The 22,068-nt window shown below is 39.0% G+C and overlaps 1 protein-coding gene across 1 annotated transcript; it reads left to right on the forward strand.

The window, feature by feature from the left end:
* Nucleotides 1-214: 214 nt before the first annotated feature.
* LOC147636276 (GPI-anchored protein LLG2-like) lies at nucleotides 215-2,925 on the forward strand. Its single transcript, XM_086801722.1, has 3 exons — nucleotides 215-427; nucleotides 1,966-2,031; nucleotides 2,219-2,925. The coding sequence occupies exons 1-3, from the start codon at nucleotides 337-339 to the stop codon at nucleotides 2,626-2,628; spliced, it is 567 nt and encodes a 188-aa protein (XP_086657848.1). The 5' UTR covers nucleotides 215-336; the 3' UTR covers nucleotides 2,629-2,925.
* Nucleotides 2,926-22,068: the final 19,143 nt, after the last annotated feature.

Below are 22,068 nucleotides of genomic sequence, written 5' to 3' on the forward strand. Positions count from 1 at the left end.
CGTTTCTATGTTCGGGTCTCAGCCCGGGCTCGAAAAACAAAAACAAAAAGGTGAACGTTAATATATTCTCGAGTCTTACCCATAACCAACGGGAAAACAGCTGGATGCAAAAGAAGCCGCCTTTACATAAGATCGGACTTGGTGGGTTGTTTATCCGCGTCTTCCGTTGCCGTCTCCAGCTGGAGAAAACAGGTGCAGAGAGATCGGAGTTCACAAACAACAGCAGGTATCGTGGACTGCGCTTGCGCGCGCGCGCTTTCTTTTCGAGCCAAGGGGCACCTTCACTTCAAGTTGCAAGCGACCCCCATAGTTCGCATCGAGTTGGAACCGTGAAAAATGACAGATATGGCGACTCGCGCTGTGCTTTTCCTCTTTATCATGGCTCTGTGTTCCTTTCATGCTTTTGGAGCTTCAACCTACGTCTCCAGTGAGTCACCTTCTCCGTATCTGTGTGTGTGTAAGAGAGAGAGAGAGAGAGAGAGAGAGAGAGAGAGAGAGATCTCCTCCCTGTGTGTGTGAGTGACGATCTCCCTGTGTGTGTGTGTGTGAGGGAGAGAGAGAGAGAGAGAGAGAGGCTTCTACTACTGCACAACTGCACATTTATCCATGCGGAAAATCTTTGGTCTGCATCTACACGACCTCTGCCGGATGCCGCAAAATCATCCTAGAATTCGTTCTTCAGCAGCTTGGCATTGTCGTTTACAGACAGTTGTTGTTGTCCTCATCATTATCGTTGCTTCCATCTCCATCATCATCTTATCGCCTCAAGCAAGCCGGGAGAATTTCATCTTGAGTAAGGACAGATACCCACAATACTGCACTACCACTGGGTTTTACAGTCTATCCACAGGCATGCAGATGTTTTTTTGCCACTGTAATTGAGTCAGCTGATGACATAGAGGAGGAAAAGATTCTTGGGGAGCACACTTACATCTGTTCCATACCACCGTGTGCATCCTACTTAGTGTTTCATAGCCTCTTTTTTGACCCTTTATAAAGAAGGGTTTTCAATGGGCGGGCATATCCAAACTGGTAACTCTAGTCTGCCCTTCTAGATGTGTCACATGCATTCTAGTATCTGGGTCTGGGCACCTGCTGACAAATTTTCCCTCGTGTCTTTTGAGGAGAAATAGTAGGTTGTGCTGCTGTGATGTTTGTGGTATCTTAAGGACTAAAGGTGGATCAGAAACTGCCCCTCCTTTCAAAAGGGTAGCTTATCATCATAGAAATATATTTGTCGTTATTACTATAGATGACCTTATTCATGGGAAAATATGAGTAGAGGACTGCTGCACTAGTGTCAACTCGCATGTTCAGTAGTCACACATGCCGTATCTTGAACACATAACCAGTGAGTCCCCAAGAATGATTTAGAGTTAGGGTTTTTTTGTTATAGAGTATGACTGTTAAACTGTTCTTTAGTCCCAATCCTTCTTTGACTTGGTACACATGCCAATGTTCATCTACGAGAATCATATAAAATCAGATTCAAAACCACTGACTCCATGAACTCTGGAGTCTGGACTATGACTGGACTTTGCCTTGTGAGTTGCTAGCCTATCTTGTATGCAGACTTGGTAGCCTGGGTGCACAATCCAACCCATGTTCGTGTGGGTCGATGGTGGACAGCTTTGGTCCTTCTATCACATTGGCACCCATCTAGGGTGTCACGTAGAGATCTTTGAGACAACCTTAGCTTCATTATGGCGCATGGTTATCCAATCCATCCATCTGATCTCACCATGTGGGTCTTTTGCTGAGGGCTCTGGTGATTGACACCACACTCTGTCTCCCAGAACAGGTGATTTGTGAACTTTCTAACATGCCAGGAATGAATGTATGATGTAAAATAATCAAATGGAGAATCTCTCTCTCTCTCTCTCTCTCTCTCACACACACACACACACACACACACACAACAGATACAGCTGTAGGAGGTTAAACCTTTGTTTTTGGCATTTGCAGTGACTTCAGCTGGTGGTACAGAAGGACAGGCTATGCGAAACAGGCAGCTTCTGCAAGTTCTGACATGTGAGTTGTCTCTTCATAGTAAAACAAATCAATTTTGCAGGCTTCTCTACTCATGTGCTGATAAAGAAAACAAGCACGTGCATTCTAGAAATGAATGATCTGCGACTTCTGTGTTTTCTGTTTCATATTAGAAAGATCTGAGGAAGAATGTATAAAGCAGTGGTTTGTTTTATGTCTGTTTTTGCAGCCTGTTCTGTCAACTTTCAGGTTCAAAACTATACAATAATAACAAGTGAATGCAAAGGTCCATTATATCCAGCGAATGCATGCTGCAATGCATTTGTGAAGTTCGCCTGCCCATTTGCGGCTGAGATAAATGATAATACCACTGATTGTGCAAGCACCATGTTCAACTATATCAACATCTATGGTAGGTATCCCGGGGGGCTTTTTGCTAATGAGTGCAAAGGAGAAGATCCCAGAGGTCTTACATGTCCACCATCAGCATCAAACTCATCATTATCAGGTTCTTCACTGAATAAGAGTAGCTCACAGACTGTGTGGCATGATTCTGGCCATCAAGTATTGTGGTGGATAATCTCCATCATCAGCACCATCGTGCTTTTTGATTTGTATGTTGGAGGTTTTGTAAATTGAAATAAATCTGTGCCCCACCACTCTCACTATCTTTCTTTTTCAATAATGGGTAAAGACTCATTCTAAAGAGTAGCCACCAGCAGCCATTTCAAATCCTCGACTGTGATTTTCTTTTTTCTCTGTTAAGCACCAGTTAAGTAGTAATAGACTGCGATTTTACCTTGTAAACTGGGTCGAATGCACAGAACGCACCATGTGGCAGGGTTGTAGCCTGCTTTCTTGAAAGGGGAGGTTTTATGAGGATCATACGACTGACAGTTTGTAGAACCAAAGCTACTTGTCTTAGCTTTTTTTAAAGTGGTTTTGCTGTTGTAAAGATTAAAGAGCTCATTATATTGAACTTGCACAGGTGTGGGGCCTTTCAGAGTTTTCTTCATGTCTTACTTATGCTGGTGTGTTTTTAGACTTGAGATTGCTGTGTACAGATGACATAAGCATTTCAAAATGGAAAAAATTAAATGGATCCAACATGTGTGTGTGTGTGTGTGTGTGTGAGAGAGAGAGAGAGAGAGAGAGAGCTTGTGTGGGGGGAAGAGATATTGTTTCTCCAAGTTGTTTTACCATCACTGTGGTGGCTCCTGATGTGAGCTTTTGTTTATTTATGGGTAATCTCTACCTTGGGTTGAGTCTGCAAGGTTGTTCGGAAGATGCTGGCCTTGAAGGATAGTTGCTAAAAGTAACCAAGCCACAATCAATGCACAATCTTTGGAACTCACCCTAGCAAATCTTGTTAGGGCAGTCTACCATTCTATGATTTCCATTGCTAAAATAATCCATTGTCTTTGCACATTCTCTGATGCTTCGTGGATGGGGTAATAATTGCCGTCGTCATATCCTCCATTTAGTGGAATACAGTACTTCTAGGATTATCCCTGTATACTCTTTTATCTGTATCTCTAGGATTATCTTTGTATACTCCTTTATCCATATCTCTTGCAACGTGGAATATCGGTATTGCTATTGGGTGCTGAGGTTGAAACATTGTTTCAGCCCTTATCAGTAAGTCCAGGTAGCTATGTGGACTATCCGCATTGCTATTGGGTAGTTCTGAGGTGGGGAATTTGGTGGGGGTATTGGCAAGAATTGCTGATTGGAGATGATAATCTGGGCCGTGGCTAAAGTTTTCCAGGACATGCCCACTGAGGCACTATGTTGTCTCCCACCTCCATGCATGCAATTTGTTGGTTTGTCACAGTTATCCAAATGGTTATAGATTTGACAATAGGGTCTTATCTGTTGATAGCGAGGACATGCAGTTGTGATCTGGTTTCGTTGACAGATGGGCCAGCCACCACACATAATCTTGTTAAGGTTGAAACCTTTCAGAGGTTCCTCAGGAATCCTAGTGTTATTGCATCAGTGGCACTCGTTCCTAACTGCCTTTGCCATGGGTTCAATGGAGTCTTCGATTTATTTCATTTGCTTCTTGTTGCTGGTTGTTGACTCTTCATGATGCATCATGTACCTTGTCCATCTTGTGATTGTATAGCCTGATAGCTTGTTCAAAACAAGGATGGAGACTCTTGGTCTCATGGAGCTCTTAACAGATCTTGTCAGCATTTCCAGCCTTATGAAGCTTTTAACAGATCTTGTCACTTAGTCCACTTTATACAGTGATATTTGAGGCTCAAGCCATCAGGTGTTCACATCTACGTACATTTTCTCATAATTCTCGACACGCTGGCTATGTATTCCCAGCTCTGTCTTTGTTATTTGATTTCCCTTAGCTCCAGTAATAGTTGGCCCATAATTCTATTGGGTTGAAAGAAAGTTTTTTCTTGCTTAGCTATCTCTTGATCTTTGACAATAGGCCAGCAGACCAAGCTATTGTAGCTTTGGCTGAGCATTGCATTCTTTGAACCCACAAAGAGTTGCTCTGCATTGTTGCCTGTGATTGCCTTGCATGTGGCATTGAAGCGCTACATGAAATTGGAGGGACCCATTGCATTTGGATTTTGACAAGGGCAACATTCTTATATGTGCCATGATATCACAGTTCTGTTAACGGTTGATGTTGTTGGGTGGTTAGGGGTGCAGCTTGTTAGCCAAGAATTGCATCATTGATTCCATTTGTATGACTTGCCTTAGATTTGTTATTATAGATGGGCTCAAGTTGATGTCTATTGAGATTGCTAGATCAACAACTCTGCCAAGCTGAGGTGAGGGATAACTCAATGATTGGTATGATAAGAGGCTACAAGGCTTGTTGTGCTCGTGACTTTTAACATATCCTTCATCACACAACATCGTTCTAAGGGAGTGCACAACCTCATTTCAACTAGAGAAAACATGAGAAAGTGTGATACTTGGAGTTAGAAACACCTAGAGGGCACATAGTATGTTACATTATTAATGAGTGTGGCTTTGTAAAGGTTACATCACTTGTGTCAGAGATGGATGACTCGTGTGGCTCTCTCACTTATGCTTGTGTTAGAGATGGATCACTCGTGTGGCTCTCTCAACCCATAGGCAGCATGCATAGGTGGAAAACACAACTATTAGAGATAATATTTGGAAAATAAATTATTAGATTTGGACATAGATGCCTCCAAAAGATTTCAAGGTTTAGCTATATTTAGATTTCAACATAAAGAAAAAGGCTTGTTCAGAATTACAATTTCCGCTTCAATTCATGATGAAAAAGATTGATGTAAGGCTCCGTAAAATTAATTTCCCCAACCCTGTTTCACTTGGAATGAATGCCTCACAAAACTAAGGGCATTATGAGGTGAGATTCTCACATTACTATGTGACCCTAGCAATTTAGGAAGCAAGGCATTACCTTCAATTCATGAGAGAATCTAGTAAGTCCTACTAGGACCAAGGACATTGAAGGGTACTAAGGTAGATGAGATCACTCCGAGATGCATGTGAAGCAAGCAAAAAAGGGTACTAAGGTAGATGAGATCACTCCGAGATGCATGTGAAAAGCAAGCAAAAAAAGGGACCGAACTTGCTAAAGTTCAAGCACGTGAAGAAGGTAAATGGACTGTTTTTTTTTTTTTTTCCAGCACAAATGGACCTTTTTTTTTTTTGGGCGGTGGAAAAAGATTTCATTTAAAATTTTCATAATTGGAAACTAGTAGCTCCTGCAACGCCACTTGTTGTTAACATAGTCTCACCAATAACTGATGACCTCTAATGTGCATCTCCTAGTGAAGTAGTAGATGGACATTAGGACTTTAAAAAAAAAAAGTTTTGTTTGATATTTCTTTTTTATCTTGGATTAGAGATTTGGCATAAGACTGTCATGGCCTCCTTGGCTCTTGGATTTCCATTTCCGATGCTAAGAGGATAATCCAAACTCAAAACCTTGTGGATGCTAGATTCAAAAACTTATTTTTCCATTATAAAAGAAACACTAAATTGAAAACATTGCTTATACAAATGCTTAAAGAACTTAAGATGCAAGCTACATGCTATACTCAAACATGAAGTCAATACAATATTAACTTATAATTCAAAGATTTTTAAAAATATCATATCCATAAAGAAAAGCACCAGACCCATCTGGCCCATATGACCTCGGCCGCCAAGCTTTCCCTCAATTCTTACTCCACGACACTTGACATCGGAGTTGATCCGACTAGCAACACCTAGTGGTCGCTTCACCTGAGGGCCTCTCACCAGCGAGCATGAGCACCATCTAGGTAGGTTGCTTCTTCAATTGGTCTCACCCATGTCGAGCTGGGAGACTCGGAATCCAGATTGGGTCCTGCCTTGGATCCCCTTCTCTTAACCCGCCGAGTAGGGCCACCTCCCCAGGCTCGTCGAGTTCTTCGACCGGATCTACTTATTCATTTCATTGGATGTTAGCCCTTAGTTTAGTTGTGTATACATCAATTCTTAATATCATTTGGGTCTTAAATGAAAACCATAACGAGATTTCAACAACATGAGATTACAATGGGATTACTTTGAAGATTACATTCAAATTACTTGCACATATGCTTTTCTTCCAAAATGAAAGGAATATGGGTACACTCACTTTTAATAAAACTTATGCTTTTCAAATATACTGTTCAAGTCAAGAGCTTATCTTAGTCTTACGAAGCATGTGTCATTGGGTCTTGCCTTAGAGCTGCAATCTGCAACTTCCCATGTGGGTGTGCTAGCTTGCTTGTCATGTCCTCACTTTGTTGTGACACTAGATGCTCCTTGCGAAAGGAGTGAAGGGAGATCTCTCAATGCCTACATGGAGGCAAGAAGAGATGATCCTTCGTGATGGTTCTCTCGAGAGAAGCCTATAATCACACGGACTCAAGCATGCATCCATCAAGTAAGCATGAATTCAAAATCATATAAGCAAGCAAGAAGAGGGAAGAGGGAGAGCTTACAAGTAAACTATTACAAGGGATTGATTGTGTATTGTCATAAGTGATTAGTTTCTACACTAGGCCAACCAAACTTAAAAATACTCCGATCTCTATTACTAGTTTAAGTAACTATATATATTAAGTTTGTAGATTTTTCTTATTTACCATTAAGCTCATGTTAAGGTTGCTTTATATGTTCCTGCACTATCTTACAAAATATAAGTGCCCATCCTTCACAGGTAAAATGTCAAATCACCTTACAGTAGGTTGGGCGGGTGAAACCATGTTAACCAATAGAGTGACCCAAGTAGTCAACTAGTGAAGTTGTTTCCAAGAAGTGGATGGGGAGGGATACGCCATAGAGGTGGTCGGGATAGTGGTTAATGCAAGACCGATTTTTAGCCAGGTGAAAGGTCAAGGTGGTTAGTTCGGGACTAATTTTTAGCCAGGTGATAGGGCAAGGTGATGGGCAACTTTGGGTAGCCCTGATGGTAGGCAGCTTATCGAGATGGCATGGAAATCGATAGGGGATGTAGAGGTTCTTCTCATGCCAGGCCTTTGTTGGTTGTGGAAGTGGCGTGGATCCTTTAACATGAGGTAGTTGTTGTTAGAAGCGACCTGCACCCTATGTTTGGCAACATAAGTACCAAGACCCCACGGAATGATAAGCATGGCTAGATAGAGGTCTGGTATGTCTTGGAATTTTGCCTAGGTCTGATAGTGTGATGTTGAGAGATTAGGCCTTTTCTTGACAACACATTGGCCAGGGCAAGGTTTTGCTAGTGTTGAATTCGATTGTTGGTTCACTCTAGGCAGATTTCAGCCAAGTCAAAGGGGGTATCCAGGTGACTATGGAAGTTACTTACAAATTGAGATTCTACACGATTGTTTGGTGGGTATGTGAGCTTCTGTTCATGGACATGCAAGGACACCCCCGGGTCCTTCCCGTTGTCTTCATTAGGAGTAGTATCCGGTGGTTTCTCATTGAGATTTGGCTCCTCATGGAGGAATGATTCAAGGATGGGGGCTCAAGGATGCTGTTAATGAGGGGGTTGAGCTGGTGGAGAAGGTCAAGGCTAGGGGGTTGAGCGATGGAATAGGAAGAGGCTCCCATGTAAGATATTACATATTATTGTGGACGATAAGGTTATGAGTAGGAGTTGAAGTTGGTTTAGTTGGAGAGGTGGCTAGGATTAGCTCTGGGGGATTTTGTGTGGCACTAATCTGTCTACCCGCACCGAGGGGCAAGGGGGCCTAAGTGGTTGGGTAGGCTTTTGCATTGGAAGACTCTTGCCCACCACCTTGGGTTCTTGTGATAACATATCGAGGTTGTCCTCCTCATCTTAAGGAATATGACTTAAAAAAGGCCTCCTGTGCCTTGTCTATGGAAATGTCCAATAGGTAAGCCACATGAAGGGTTTGAATGGTAGCTGTGCTAGTGGGGCAAGATTTTGGTCAAGGTAAGAGTAGACTAGACGATATAGTCAAAGGATGTCCAGCGGGTTGTACTGATGATTGGGCATGTTATAGAGCTAGAAGAATGTAGACTTCACTACTTGATGACAAGGGTTTTCATGGTTAACATGGCCGAGTGAAGTGATTCTGCATGAATGGGGTAGTTGAGCCCGAGTGTGCGAGTGGCTCCTTGAGGTTGAGGAAATGGTCTTCCTTAAAAAAGAGTATGGAATTGACAAACATATGATTGTTAAACCTCGCTCGCGAGACCTCTATGTCGTTGATGCACCTTACCATCTTCAACAATTTTGGTTGAAGCTACAAAAACGTCGGATTTCATTGGAATGTACTTATAGTGTATTATTTTGCATGTGTGATCCCCGCTTGTCTATTAAAGGTGCACCATGGGATCTAGGGGGAGAGTACTATTTTTAGATTAGGTGTTTGCACGAGCTAGAGTGGCCGAATGAGCCCTAGGGCAAAATTTTTAACTTTGGCCACCCAAGAGTGTAAACCCGAACCACACATAAGAGGCAAAATGTAACTCTAACCACTCATTCTTTTATGCTTGTGAGATCCCTGCCCTCTCTGCGCATCGAACTCTGGAGAGCTAGTAGTGGAAGTAGCAACCTCATGCGTAGGGCAGAGCTTCCCACTCGGGGCCTCGCCCACGAATGTCCGGACAAGAGACTAATCCCTCGGTTCTTCCAAAACCGAACTCGAAAAAAACTTCCCTCACCCAGAAAGCATAGGTGATTCCTCTAGGAAAATCTTCTAACGTAGTCAAGAGCCTTAACTATCCTTTGTATTCCGACCAAACCTGTGGGTCACATGGCCGGATCAAAGGAGGAACTTGCACTTGGTTCATAGAGACCAACGCTTTTTTTCCCATCAAAAGAGACACAGCCGTTGATTCTTTTCCATAGAACAAGGATTATCCTGTGACTTACTTCAACTATCATAACTTGAAAAGAATTGAATTTTATTATAGGAATCCATCGATCCAGCCTAACCCCATCTAATCCCATGGGTTAGCCAACTGCCAAACCACTATATTGATAGGATCCATTATAAAAATTTGGTTATGTTTTGTCCTGGGTACCAAGGAAAAGAGTTCCCAGGCCCTCTAGCCGGAACTCATGCAAAAATTAAATAGTCTCACCACCTTTTTCTTAGATTCAACTATTTCCAAACAGAATTGCAATAAAACCACAGTGTTCCCATCATAATCCTCAGTATTCCATTTCCAGGGTCCAAATTCCAACTTTTCCACTTTCCAACCATAAAATCCAAATTTCGGTCATTCCTTCCTCAGCGTACCTATGGCATCATCGGCAACCAGAACGCTCACCACTTGGTCAATCCCTCTAGGCTCACCTAGTACTTCACTCAAGAGCCTTTTCAATAGTTCCTAGCTCATAGTATCCAGGAGTATAATCTCATAAAATCTATATGGACTCTTTGTTGAAGATCAGAGAGATCAACCAAAGAGATCCATTTATCAAAAAGAGCCATGAACTCATCCATTGAAGACCAGCAAGGCTAATCAACCAGATCCATGCTCGTGTTTAGAAAACAACTCCAACTCATTTTTTTCCTCGACGCACGCTGGGTATCCTGGGTGACCCCAGAGCCCGAGCACCGTATGGTCAGCAACCTCTAGGCTCCTTCGCAACAACAACAAGTGACCTAGCGCTTCACTCATAGGCCGCTTCCTTGGCCCCTCATCCACCGTCCGGAAGCTCACCATTTTAACCGAACCGAGGCTGGTCAAGACCTCGGCCGATCTTGCCACGCGAGACGTCCTTCTTTGACTCTCTGTTAGTTGTTGCAACATTTTCCACATAGGTCCCCACCACGACCTCATTCCATAAGATAGTCAAAATGCTCCCCCAGCATTCTTGACCTAAAACAATCTTTAAAAAACAGGTTTCACATACAAATATAGTTTCCAAACAAAATTCCCATCTTTCCACATCATTTATCATCATTCCATATCAATTCTCATCATTCCATATCACTCCACATTATTCCACGTCATTTCTCATTATTTCATATTTTTCCACATCAATTTACATCACATCATTCTACATCAATTCACATCATCCCACATCATTCCACATTCATTCACATCATCCCACATCATTTCCACATTCATTCACATTATCCCACATCATTCACATCCTCCCACATCATTCCACACATCAATCCACATCAACCATATCAATCCACATCATTCCACACATCAATCCAATTTCTTTAAAACAAGATGGTCTCTTTTCGCTTTGAGTGAATCAATTTTGATTATCAACTTTCCTTGATCTAGTTATTAGAATTTTTGTTCCACAATTCGACCGGGTTAAAATTTACAGTTATTCTACTTTTCATACCGACAAAACTTTCTAAGTCGGCCATTGCTTGGCTTCGGTAAAGACAACTTTTTCTCGACTCAATTCAATTAAGTCTAAATTCCCATTCACCTTCGGATCCTCGATCCTTTCAAGAATTCTAGAATCCTTTTCTAGGGAATCTAGGAACAAGTCAGTCACAAGTATTTACATTCACCCAACTAAGCATGTTTCTGGTCTTTTTTTGGGAAATCCTTTTCCCATTCAGAATGTTTTTAAGATTCTATTTCTTGAGAATCTAGACGTATACTTTATAATTCCAAAAGTTAATTATGTTTGTGATTCCTCTTTCTGATTAAAATTTTATCCATGTTTTCTCGATGTACCCCTATGAATATTTTCACATTCTTTTCTCTATTTTCCAAAATAAAATATCATGAAAATCCCTCTTTTAGCATAAAATATTTATGCACACATTCTAATTTTTATCTAAATAAATTATATTCATAATCCCATTTGAAAATTAGAGAAGAATTGTACATAATCTTCTCGTAATTTCTCAAATGAATAATGCTCAAAACTCCACTTTTGGCATAAAATTTATTATGTATAAATTTCAATTCATTTTCTAATGATAAAAATTTTACCATAGTTTCCCCGCATTTTCTATGAAATGAGAATGCTCAAAATTTCACTTTTAGCATAAATTTATTTTATGCATAAACCTAAGCATAATTGTATCTAAGCATCTTGTTGTTTAAAAAAATATCCAATTATAATTGCTAAATGAAAATAAATATATGAATGTTATCATAAGCTCTTTCATCATAAAATGAATAAATATAAGATTTCTTATCATAAAAACAAGCTTAAATGAATTAACCTCATTCTAAGTAGGTTAATAATCATAAAAATGTTTAATCTTCATCTCTAGCTTGTTAGGCTTAGAGTTTTGGTAAGAAAATGAGATTAGAACTAAGATTTATCCTTCCAAGAAGGATTTAACTATAAAAGTGATTATTCTTTCAGAAGAAAGAGAGATTACAAATAAAAAACAATACATTTAAGCATAGGAGATTAACATTACTTCATTTAAACAACATAAATCAATAAGGGCATGGTTCTAAAAGAAGAAACCATGAAATAGAACGCTTCCCAAGCATGTAGAGAGGTTGGGAAGAAGATTACCATCCAAAGAAGAGAGTAAACATCATTGCTTAGGCTTACCCTTGGTTTTTGGCTTGATTCTTTAAGGAGATGTGTAGCCCTCAAAGAAGAGGCTTGGCCACCAAGAGAAGAAGGTAATCTCCAAGAGAAGAAGAGGTTTAGTGAAGCACCAAAGCTTCACAATGGAGAGGCAAGGTAGAGAGATAATGGAATTACACTAAAATGAAAATTACACTAGCATGTAAATACACTAAGATGAAAATACAAAGGAATGGGGCTCTATTTATAGGTGAGGGAGGCCACCAACCAAGCCCAACTGGGATCTAGAGGCTTCCCCATTCAGTTTGATCAAATTTGGACAAGTTTTAGACTAGTTAGGTCCACTTTTTTGATCTAGTTTGAAGGAGGAGAGAGGAGAGATGAAAATCTCATTTTTTTGAATTGAAAATTGGGGTAATGATCAGGAATCTAGGCACCTCCTTCATGAGCTCCACTCACCCTCCTAAGGTGTCAAAATTTTCATTTTTCTACTATTAAGTGCCAGTACTAAGTTAACTCTTCATCTTATGTGAGAATTTACACATTTTTGGTGGATTTTTTTTAATACTTGCATTTTTCTTATTCAAACACTTGGATTATTCCTATAGGCACATTAGAACACTCTTTGGACCTTAATCCATAGTTTTTTGAAAATAGGTATCCCTAGGCTAAGGTGTCCACCAGTGCATATATTTAATTAATTTCTAATGCACATTGGAAAACTCTTTTTCAACTTCTGTTTCAGGGGATTACTTCTTATTGATTGGAATAAAATAATTATCTAAAAATATTTCAAAACTGTATTACCTATCTATAGAATATTTTCCCTCTCTTTAAACCAAAACAGGGTCAAACAAAATCTTTTTCCATTCTGAAGGAGGGGGATGATTACAAGAGACTGAAGGGGAGGTTCTTACATGTTTACATCATCAAAAGCTGGAGGATTAAAAAACGCGAGAAGTCCTTATCTCGCAGTTGGAGGATAATCTCTTACATCTCTTTCTTCTTCTATTACTTCCAGCGTCATTGTTTTTTGGAAGTAGATGGCTGGTTTGAGAACCTATCTCTTTGACCTCCCCAATTGTGAGACTGAGGTCTTGCATTAATTTGCATCGAAGTTGAGGGTTGGTTAGGGAATCTACCTCTAGGGTTTCCCTGATTTTGATGAGAGGGACCTTGATTGCTCTCTGGAAGGAAGGAGCTAGAATTTGGAATCTTGGTCCTTGACTTCCTTGTCTTGAAAACCTTGATCCAAAAGGAGTTGGGCATTCCATGCTACGATGATCGTATCCTTGGCAGTTAAAGTATCTATTTCCTCTGTTCGAGGGTTGAACTTCTAAAGTTGAGTTCCAGGGAATTGTGTTCTGAGGAAAAGGCCTTCCTTCGATTTTGAAACTTCCCGTATCTTGATTAGGACCTTGCTGTCTCTTAGGAGGCGAAAAGTTGGAATCACTTTTCGGGGTGAGGACCTTGACATCAAAGTCCTTGGCGAAATCCTTCACCATCTACACTGCTTCAGCCTCATGGCTTGGCAACAGGAATTAGTTTTATCCATGATGATTTCTCACCTTCAAGACGCAAGCGAGTCTGTGAAGAAAGATTTTATAGAACAGTATGAGCGCTCACTTTTTCCTCACCTAGGAACTTCTGTAGCTCAGACCAAATGGCGGACCTATCAAGACATAACTAGGGTAACACCCTGGGGTCAGCAGCACTTTCGTAACAATGTCCGCTTGGCCATGGTTATTGAAGCTTTGGGTTTGGGTCCCCGATACTACTGCATCATGAGATCAAGACATCTTGGGTTTTCTGAGCGGGTCTTCTTACTGGCGTGTTTTCTTCCTCATCAGAAGATATGTCTTTACCCCATTTTTGGCTTGCCTCTCAGAGGTCATTTTGTTAGATCACCTCATACCACTGAGATAGGTGCGGAAATAACGAACAGAATTATTCCCATAGATGAGTTACCTTATACGTGCGCAGCTTGTAAGTGCTGCTTTTGTGATCATATGATGGACGGGCTTATGGAAGTGTAAAGAGTTGTTCTATCTTTACTGTATATGTTCCAAGAATGAATAAAGTTTAAATCTTGTTCTTGTCTTGACCCTTACTCTCTTTGAGACTTTTTTAATTGGTGGTTAATCTTAATTAAATTTTTCTCTAAGTCTCATATTCGTGCATCTTGTGAAATTACCCCCAGTTTGCGAGATGAGGACATCTCGCGTTTTTCAAGTGGGAGAGAATGTAAGATTCCTCCCCAGCCTCTCAAGATATCCAGCATCTAATCAATTCCCTCTTCAGAATTATAAGAGATCTCGTCTCTGCCTGTTTTGACATAGAGAGAGAAAATATTTTAGAGAGAGAATATTCAGATTTTTAATATTTTTGGATAGAAAATTATCTTATCTTATTAAAAAAAAGTTTCCCTAAAACAGAAATTCAAAAAGAACTTTCCAATGTGCAATTGGAATTAATTGGAAATGGGTATAAAGGACCTTAGCCTAAGGGTCTAGATTTTCAGAAATTTTTGGATTATGGTCCAATTAAGGTTCCTATGGACCAATAGCATCAATCCATGTGTAGGGAGGAGATAAATCCAATTTTGTAAAAGAAGATACCCAAAAATGAGTAAATGCTCACATAAGATGAAGAGTTGAAAATGTACAAGGTTTATTAGTAAAAAACTATGAGCAATATTAAAAATATGAGATATTTTGGGTATCCAAAAATGAGTAAATGCTCACATAAGATGAAGAGTTGAAAATGTACAAGGTTTATTAGTAAAAAACTATGAGCAATATTAAAAATATGAGATATTTTGGGTATCCAAAAATGAGTAAATGCTCACATAAGATGAAGAGTTGAAAATGTACAAGGTTTATTAGTAAAAAACTATGAGCAATATTAAGAATATGAGATATTTTGGGTATAATGATTCCATTTTGATACATATGTAAGGAAGGGGAGTCCATTAAAGGAGGTGCATATTTCACATGCTTGAATGAGTTTTAAACTCATAAAAATTAAGATATTTCATCTCTCCTCTCTCCTCATTCAAGTTTAGTTCCAAAAAGTTAGCTTAACTGACCTAAAAATGGTCAAAAAGTGACCAAACTGACTTGGAAAATTCTAGAATCAGTTTGTTTGGTTAGGAGCTCAATTTTTCCTATAAATAGAAGCCTCCCCTTGTTGAAAAATATATAGTGTTTACACATTGTTACTCTACTCCACCTAAGCCAAGAACTGTGAATTCTGTAATAATTCACTAGTTTTTGACACTTTCCTCTTTCTTCAATCCCCATTGGTGGCTCCATCAACATACTAAACCAATTGATTGGTTGGGGGCCTCTACCGTGAACAAAGAATCAAGCAAATTGTAAGGTAAATCGTGAATTTTGATTTTTTCTATAATTTCTCAATGTTTCTCTCTTCTCAACCCCTCTCAAGCTTGAGAAGCTTAATTGGTATGGTTTTTGAATGTTATTGAAGTTAATTGATGAATAGTAGTGAGGAGTTACATAATTAGATGAATGCTATTGAAGTTAATTGATTAATAAGAATTACATAAATTTCCATTTATATTTAATTCTAATGGTTTTTATGTTATTTCTCTCTCTCACTCAAGAATTGGTGATACTCATGACCCATTCTCAATCCAAATGAAGCTTTTCATAAAGCTTTTTCTTAATCCAAGATTAATCTATGCTTGAGAATAAATTAATGGTTTTTTTTAATCTATGCTTTTAGTTTATGTATTCCATGATTATTTTTGATTCAATCCATTAAGGGTTAATGATCCAATTAGGGATCATTCTAATCATTCCCTTAAAGATAAGCCTTGACTTTTAAAATAATTGAGATTTATCAGTCATAGTAGCGGAGCTATGGCAAAATTTTGTAAAAATTTACACATAAAATAATTTCATTCAAAGCGTGAAAAGAGAACTTCCTACCATATTCTAGGAATTATCATCCTAGATTAATTGAAAGAATTTCATTGTAATCATGGAAAAATTGAATTTTCAGGTATGCATAAAGGATAAATATTTTATTATAAAAGTGTTACTTTTAGCATAATTGAATTTTATGCATAAGAGGTATACATAAAAGATGAACATTTTATTATAAAAGTGTTACTTTTAACATAATTGAATTTTATGCATAGAGGCATGCATAAAAGATGAATATTTTATTATAAAAGTATTACTTTTAGCATAATTGAATTTCATGCATAGATGTATGCATAAAAGATGAATACTTTATTATAAAAGTGTTACTTTTAGCATATTAAATTTCATGCATAGAGGTATGGAAAAAAATGATTATTTTATTGTAAAACTATAAAGAAAAAAAAATGATTATTTTATTATAAAAATATTATTTTGAATTTCATGCATAGAAATGAAAAAAATAAATAAATTATTATTTTATTATAAAAATATTACAAAAAAATTGATTATTTTATTATAAAAGTGTTACTTTTATAACAATTGAAATTCTTGCGCATAGAGGTATGCATAAAAAAAATGAGTTAAGATGTGTATGGGATGAGGTAAGAAGTGTATGTGACGGGATTTTAAAAAAAAACTTATGGGATGAGTTAAGATGTGATAAGATGTGTATGGGATGAGTTAAGATGTGATAAGATGTGTATGGGATGAGATAAGAAGTGTATGTGATGGGATAAGATGTATATGAGATGAGTTAGGATGTGATTAGATGAGTTAGGATGCGATAAGATGTATATGAGATGAGTTAGGATGTGATAAGATGAGTTAGGATGTGATAAGATGTATATGAGATGAGTTAGGATGTGATATGAGATGAGTTAGGATGTATATGAGATGAGTTAGGATGTGATAAGATGAGTTAGGATGTGATAAGGGGTGTATGAGATGTGATAAGATGTGATAAGATGCATATGAGATAAGTTAGGATGTGATAAGAAGAGTTAAGATGTGATAAGATGTGTATGGGATGAGATAAGAAGTGTATGTGATGAGATAAGATGAATATGGGTTGTGATAGGGTGAGAATGGATGTGATGAAAAAGAATAGATGAGAAGGCGTATGGGGTTATATGAATGGGAATGTGAAAATGATGTGGATGTATGCATATGAATGTAGATGTGGATGTGGATGTGGATGTATGGATGTGAATGTGGATGTGTATGTATGGATGTATGCATGTAGAGATGGATGTATGCATGTGGATGTGTATGTATGGATGTATGTATGTGGATGTGGATGTACGAATAAGGATATGAAAATGGATGTATGCATGGATATGTATGAAGAATAATGAAGGTGAAGGTGTATGGGAAATAATGTGTCGTTGATATGAATGAATGGATGAGAATGAGTACATATGAAGGGTATGTGGAATAAGTAATGTGGTTTGAGGAGGGATAATGTGGAAAGACGGAGTTCGATATAGAAACTGTATTTTGTGACTGTTTGTAAATGACTGTTTTATGTCAAGAATGCTGGGAAAGCATTTTGACCGTCTCTTGTGATTAAGGTCATGGTGACCTAACTGATAAAGTTGCAACTGCTGACGGAGAGTCAATGGATGACGTCTCGCGTAGCAAGGTCGGCCGAGGTCTTGACCAGCCTCGGTTCGATTAAAATGGTGAGCTTCCGGTACGGTGGATGAGGGACCAAGGAAGCGGCCTATGAGTGAAGCGCTAGGTCACCTGCAAACTGCTGACGGAGAGTCAATGGGTGACGTCTCGCGTAGCAAGGTCGGCCGAGGTCTTGACCAGCCTCGGTTCGATTAAAATGGTGAGCTTCCGGTACGGTGGATGAGGGACCAAGGAAGCGGCCTATGAGTGAAGCGCTAGGTCACCTGCGAAGGATCCTAGAGGGTGCTGACCATACGGTGCTCGGGCTCTGGGTCGCCCAGGATACCCACGCGTGCGTCGAGGAAGATATTGGAACAAGGAGTAAGAGTTGCTTTGTGAAACCGGGCATGGATCTGGTTGATTGACCTTGCTGATCTTCAATGGATGAGTCCATGGCTCTTTATATGGATCTGTTGGTTGATCTTGCTGATCTTCAACGAGAGTCCACTTGAGTTTATAAGTGATTATATTGCCGAGTATTATGGGCTAGGAACCATTGAAAAGACCTCTGCGTGAACAGGTGGTATGTGAGCGTTCTGGTTGCCAATGATGCCATAGATACTCTGATGAAGGAATGATGGGAAATTATGAATCAACCGGATAAATTGGAAGATTGTGAATCATTGATATTATGGTTTTATTAAAGGATTGTTTTAAAATTGGTTAAATATGTGAAAAGGCAATTTCATATTGGGTGTGTAAGTGGTGTGACTAGTTTTATTTTTGCATGAACATCCGGCTAGGGGGCCTTGGAACTCTTTTCCTTGGTACCTGGGACAAAACCTAACTAAATTCTTAATTGGATCCTATCACTACAGTGGTTGGGCGGTTGGCTAACCCATGGGACTGGATGGGGTTAGGCTGGACTGATGGATCCATAAATCGAGACTCAATTTCTGTTATTACGATAGATAAAGTAAATCCTGGATAGTAATTGTTCTATGGATAGGAATCAACGGCTGTGCCTCTTGATGGGGAAAAAAGCGTTGATCCCAATGATCCAAGTGCAAGTTTCTTCCTTGATCTGACCGAGTACCTTATAGGTGCAGTCGTATCAGTTTGATCAGTAATGGTCTTGACTACGTTAGAGTAAAAAGTTATCCTGGTGGAATCGTCCGTGCTTTCCGGATAAAGGAAGTTTTTCCGGGTTCGGTTTTGGAAAAACCAACAGATTAGTCTCTTATCCGGATATCCGTGAATGAGGCCCCGAATGTGGGACCCCTGCCCTGCGCGAGAAGTGCTACTTCCGCTGCTAGTACCCCGAATCTGTTGCTCGGTGGGAACAGGGATCTCACAGTTGGTATCAGAGCCAAATTGAAAGCTAATAAGGATAATTAAATTCTTATCTGAAATTGGTAATAAGAATTCAGAAACAACATTTTCATAAAGTATTTTCATTCCGTAAGCTTCTTTATTGAAGAAATTTTAATCAAAGGAATTGTTTTTATAGATGGAAGTTCCCCATTTATCTGGTATTCCCGACCTCACCCAGTCTCAAGATATGATTGCATTTGCCTTTGAACATCTCATCTCTTCCGCTTCAACTCGATCAAGCCGAGCAAGACTTGCATGCCATTTCGAGGAATTATATTTTCCTAACCTAGTGGAGAGACAACAGCATAAGTGGTTTGCAGGGCTATATATCCACGCCCCTTGCAACCAGCATGCAATGCTGAGGCAGAACCTCTCATTGGCCATGATTTTGATAAAGCTAAAAATGACGCGTGGTGTCATTCTATATCATTCAACGCCTCAAAATTTCAGACTTGCTTGCTGAGTTTATAGACTCTTTAGTCGATTTATCCCTAAGGAGAAAATAATAGCTCCCTTCGCAATTAGAGAAATTATGTAACAGGGCATGACTATGGCCCAGTACCGTCGTCTTATGCATCTCTCGAGGAGATTTTGAATTTTGGAGCCGAGCCACTCTATGTACTTATTGCAACTTGTATATAAATATACAAATGTTTTTTTTATTTAAGTGATTGTTTACGGACGATCGGATAAAGAAAATTCTGTTTATCAGACATATGTCATAGATCTCCAATAAGATCAACTGAGGAGCTAATTATGTCAAAAGTTTATCAAGATGCACAAAAAAAGGTTGTAATTGTGTGATATAAGTCATACAATTTGATATTCAAACTGAAATTCGTAATTTGGTAATTGGGTCTTTAGATAGAAGTACCGCAATTATATAAAATCCCTGACTTGCTTGAGGCCAGACATGATGGTATTTACCTTATAATTCCAAGGGCCGTGACTATCCGTATATACCGAGAGTATAACTGCAGCTCTTTACTGACAGTATATACGAGTAAATCTAAGACTTGAATTTATAAGCGTTAATGCTATCCAGATGATGATTTCGAATGTGGTTGATATGATTTTTAATTCTGTTTGAGAATTGATGAATTGATTTGGATTCTGATTGAAAAATGATGATTTTTGAAATTTAGTTGAAATATAATAACCTGAGCGAAACCACAATGAGGATGAATGGGACGAGTCCCTGTGATGATATTCATAACTGGAATGATGATCATGAATTCAGCAAATCACTATGAGATTAGTGGATTGTGCTGTCAGATTGCTACTGTTAATACTTGACCGGTAGATCAAGTTAAGGGATGACAAATTGAGAACTCGCTTGACTAAAATTCCCGTGGAGGAATGTTCAGAAGGAAATTTTTTGGTCTAATGGACCATTATCATGTTAAAGATATGAATGATATGATCTGAATGAATTGTTATTTAATGATGAGTTCTATATAAGGGATATTTATCCCAGTGTTCTGTTGGGTTGACCAGAATATAAGGAACCCCAGAATAAAATTGGATCTTAAGAAATAGAGTTGTCCTCTACCTTGCGAGATGAGAACATCTCGCACTTTTTTAAGTGGGGTAGAATGTAAGATTCTCCTCCAGCCTTCGAGGTATACAGGAGTAAGAATCTCCCTTTTTGATCTTATAATTATTCCCTCTCTAAAATAAAAGAAAGATTCTGTTTAAAAAAGGAAGACCCTCTCCCTAGAATACTTCTCAGGAGTCACGCCTGTTTTAAGGATTCAGAACAATGAGTTCAGAAGTGAAAATCGGTGTTTTGGATACCAAGGTTTTGGTTTTCATTCGAGTACGACCCAAAAGAAGTTCTTTATCTCTTGGGGAGTATAAGAAGTTATCCCCCAGATATTGTGGGCCTTATATCTGAATTCAATGAAAGTAGGTGACTTAGCCTACAAGCTTCTTTTACCTCCTCATCTCAAAGTTCTTAATGTATTTCATAGAAATATGTGCCAAACCCAAATCAAGGAAAGACAGTAAAACTTCAGTGGCAAGATACCATTGGCTTCTAAGTTACGCTACCTCCTTCCTTTATATAAGTCGTAACTTTTACCTGTCGCTCACAGTAATCTTACTTCCATCGATCTCCCTTCTTCTTAATCTCCTTCATGGCTTAGCAACAGGAATTAGTTTTATCCATGATGATTTCTCACCTTCAAGACACAAGCGAGTCTGTGAAGAAAGATTTTATAGAACAGTATGAGCGCTCACTTTTTCCTCACCTAGGAACTTCTGTAGCTCAGACCAAATGGCGGACCTATCAAGACATAACTAGGGTAACACCCTGGGGTCAGCAGCACTTTCGTAACAATGTCCGCTTGGCCATGGTTATTGAAGCTTTGGGTTTGGGTCCCCGATACTACTGCGTCATGAGATCAAGACATCTTGGGTTTTCTGAGCGGGTCTTCTTACTAGCGTGTTTTCTTCCTCATCAGAAGATATGCCTTTACCCCGTTTTTGGCTTGCCTCTCAAAGGTCCTTTTGTTAGATCACCTCATACCACTGAGATAGGTACGGCAATAACGAACAGAATTATTCCCATAGATGAGTTACCTTATACGTGCGTAGCTTGTGAGTGCTGCTTTTGTGATCATATGATGGACGGGCTTATGGAAGTGTAAAGAGTTGTTCTATCTTTACTGTATATGTTCCAAGAATGAATAAAGTTTAAATCTTGTTCTTGTCTTGACCCTTACTCTCTTTGAGACTTTTTTAATTGGTGGTTAATCTTAATTAAATTTTTCTCTAAGTCTCATATTCGTGCATCTTGTGAAATTACCCCCAGTTTGCGAGATGAGGACATCTCGCGTTTTTCAAGTGGGAGAGAATGTAAGATTCCTCCCCAGCCTCTCAAGATATCCAGCATCTAATCAATTCCCTCTTCAGAATTATAAGAGATCTCGTCTCTGCCTGTTTTGACATAGAGAGAGAAAATATTTTAGAGAGAGAATATTCAGATTTTTAATATTTTTGGATAGAAAATTATCTCATCTTATTAAAAAAAAGTTTCCCTAAAACAGAAATTCAAAAAGAACTTTCCAATGTGCAATTGGAATTAATTGGAAATGGGTATAAAGGACCTTAGCCTAAGGGTCTAGATTTTCAGAAATTTTTGGATTATGGTCCAATTAAGGTTCCTATGGACCA

Source organism: Cibotium barometz, chromosome 8 (assembly GCF_041138505.1).
Source record: "Cibotium barometz isolate CiBa-2024 chromosome 8, ASM4113850v1, whole genome shotgun sequence".
Classification (NCBI taxonomy): domain Eukaryota; kingdom Viridiplantae; phylum Streptophyta; class Polypodiopsida; order Cyatheales; family Cibotiaceae; genus Cibotium; species Cibotium barometz.